Raw genomic sequence first — 1,382 nt, 5'->3', positions numbered from 1 at the left:
GCTTCCTGAAATAGCAACGCGCCGCACAGGGGACGCCAACAGTGCCCCTGGTGAGAAGTACGGAGTCGCAGGACGTCGACATGGAGTCTGTGGGATCTGACCAGGGACAGTACGATCCGGACGAGCTGGACCTCCCTGCATCCCGACAAGCGACTGTAGGCACCGCCACTACATCGACGGGGCTGCCAGCAATTACCCCTCGCATTCGCGTGTCTGCCATGTCAGAACTCAATGCGTTCTCGGGGAAGGATGAATGAGGATCGCGCGCGGGCTTGGATCATTAGGTTAGAGTAGCCATTCCGGGTGGTCTATTTCCGAACAATGCCTCAGCGACAGCAGAAGTACTCTTAGACGATCTCATCGTGGGCGTCACGGAAGTAAACCCAGTAACCTGGGCTGGCGTGAAGGCGGCGTGGCAGGGGCGAGGGCCATGGTAGCTTAGGGAAGATGTGAGTGGCTTGAGTTGGTCAAATGGATAGGTGAGGAGCTCAGCAAGTTGTGTCACGTAGCTGACTTAAAGTGTTGCTGGCAGCTGCGTGTTTAAGTAATGGACGAAGTCCCAGTTTGACTGTGAGAGGTACATAATGATAAAGAGGTTCTTGGGCGAAGCCCCATTATGGTTGGCTTACATGCAGCGTTTTCGGTGTTCCTGACTTTAATTGCGTAACTCCGACCAACCTATTGCTGTGCTTGCCTTTGACACTGCGATATTGACGCGTGTTAGGACGATTCCCTAAAGCGAGGACTGGGACCTGCGATCGGCTGTGGTGTCTTTCATGGATATGACTTTAAAAGCATTGTGAGATAAGAGTTTTACTTACTTAAATTCTTCATGCATGGCAGTTCGTACTTGACAGAATCCTTTAATACCAGATAGAAAGTATATATAGGGGTAGTTGTGATATGCGAGGCTGGATTTGTTGTTATTTGGGTGGCTAGGTTGCTGCGGTGACTGGATTCGACGATATTTAGCGCGGTTAGGCAGGGGAAAGTGAGAGAAGGCTGACATATTAAAGTCGGTGAAGTTATCTCTTTAACTTAACATAAAACCCTACACCCTTCAAAAGTCGTTAGCATGTTCCTGGGCTCGAGCATGACGTCATTTTATGCAGACAACCGTCGGGATGCAGCGCGCATACTTCAGCTACCGTGACACCTCGTCATTGGGCGGAAACCGATAGCTGAGTGAACCAGCAAACTCGCGACGAGTTCGCAGCTAGTGATGGTGAAAAATGAATATACTGAAAAGCAATTTAATTAACCCATCAGGTAACGTATTTTCAGTAAAGTCATTCCGTTATTCATGGCGCTGGTGTTGAGTTGTGATAAATTACTTTCAATTATGTGGGCTACCAGGCCCATGCGCTATATGTTGCTTTTTT

The 1,382-nt window shown here is 49.1% G+C and overlaps 1 protein-coding gene across 1 annotated transcript; it reads left to right on the top strand.

Annotated features, from left to right (window-relative positions):
• Nucleotides 1–80: 80 nt before the first annotated feature.
• PPTG_24450 (hypothetical protein) lies at nucleotides 81–257 on the top strand (the record flags this gene model as incomplete). Its single annotated transcript, XM_008917228.1, has 1 exon — nucleotides 81–257. The coding sequence occupies one exon, from the start codon at nucleotides 81–83 to the stop codon at nucleotides 255–257; it is 177 nt and encodes a 58-aa protein (XP_008915476.1).
• Nucleotides 258–1,382: the final 1,125 nt, after the last annotated feature.

The sequence above is a fragment of the Phytophthora parasitica genome (genome assembly GCF_000247585.1).
Source record: "Phytophthora parasitica INRA-310 unplaced genomic scaffold supercont2.96, whole genome shotgun sequence".
In the NCBI taxonomy this organism is placed as follows: Eukaryota; Oomycota; class Peronosporomycetes; order Peronosporales; family Peronosporaceae; genus Phytophthora; species Phytophthora nicotianae.
The sequence above is the reverse complement of the archived record's forward strand: the minus strand, read 5'-3'. Positions and strand labels throughout refer to the sequence as shown.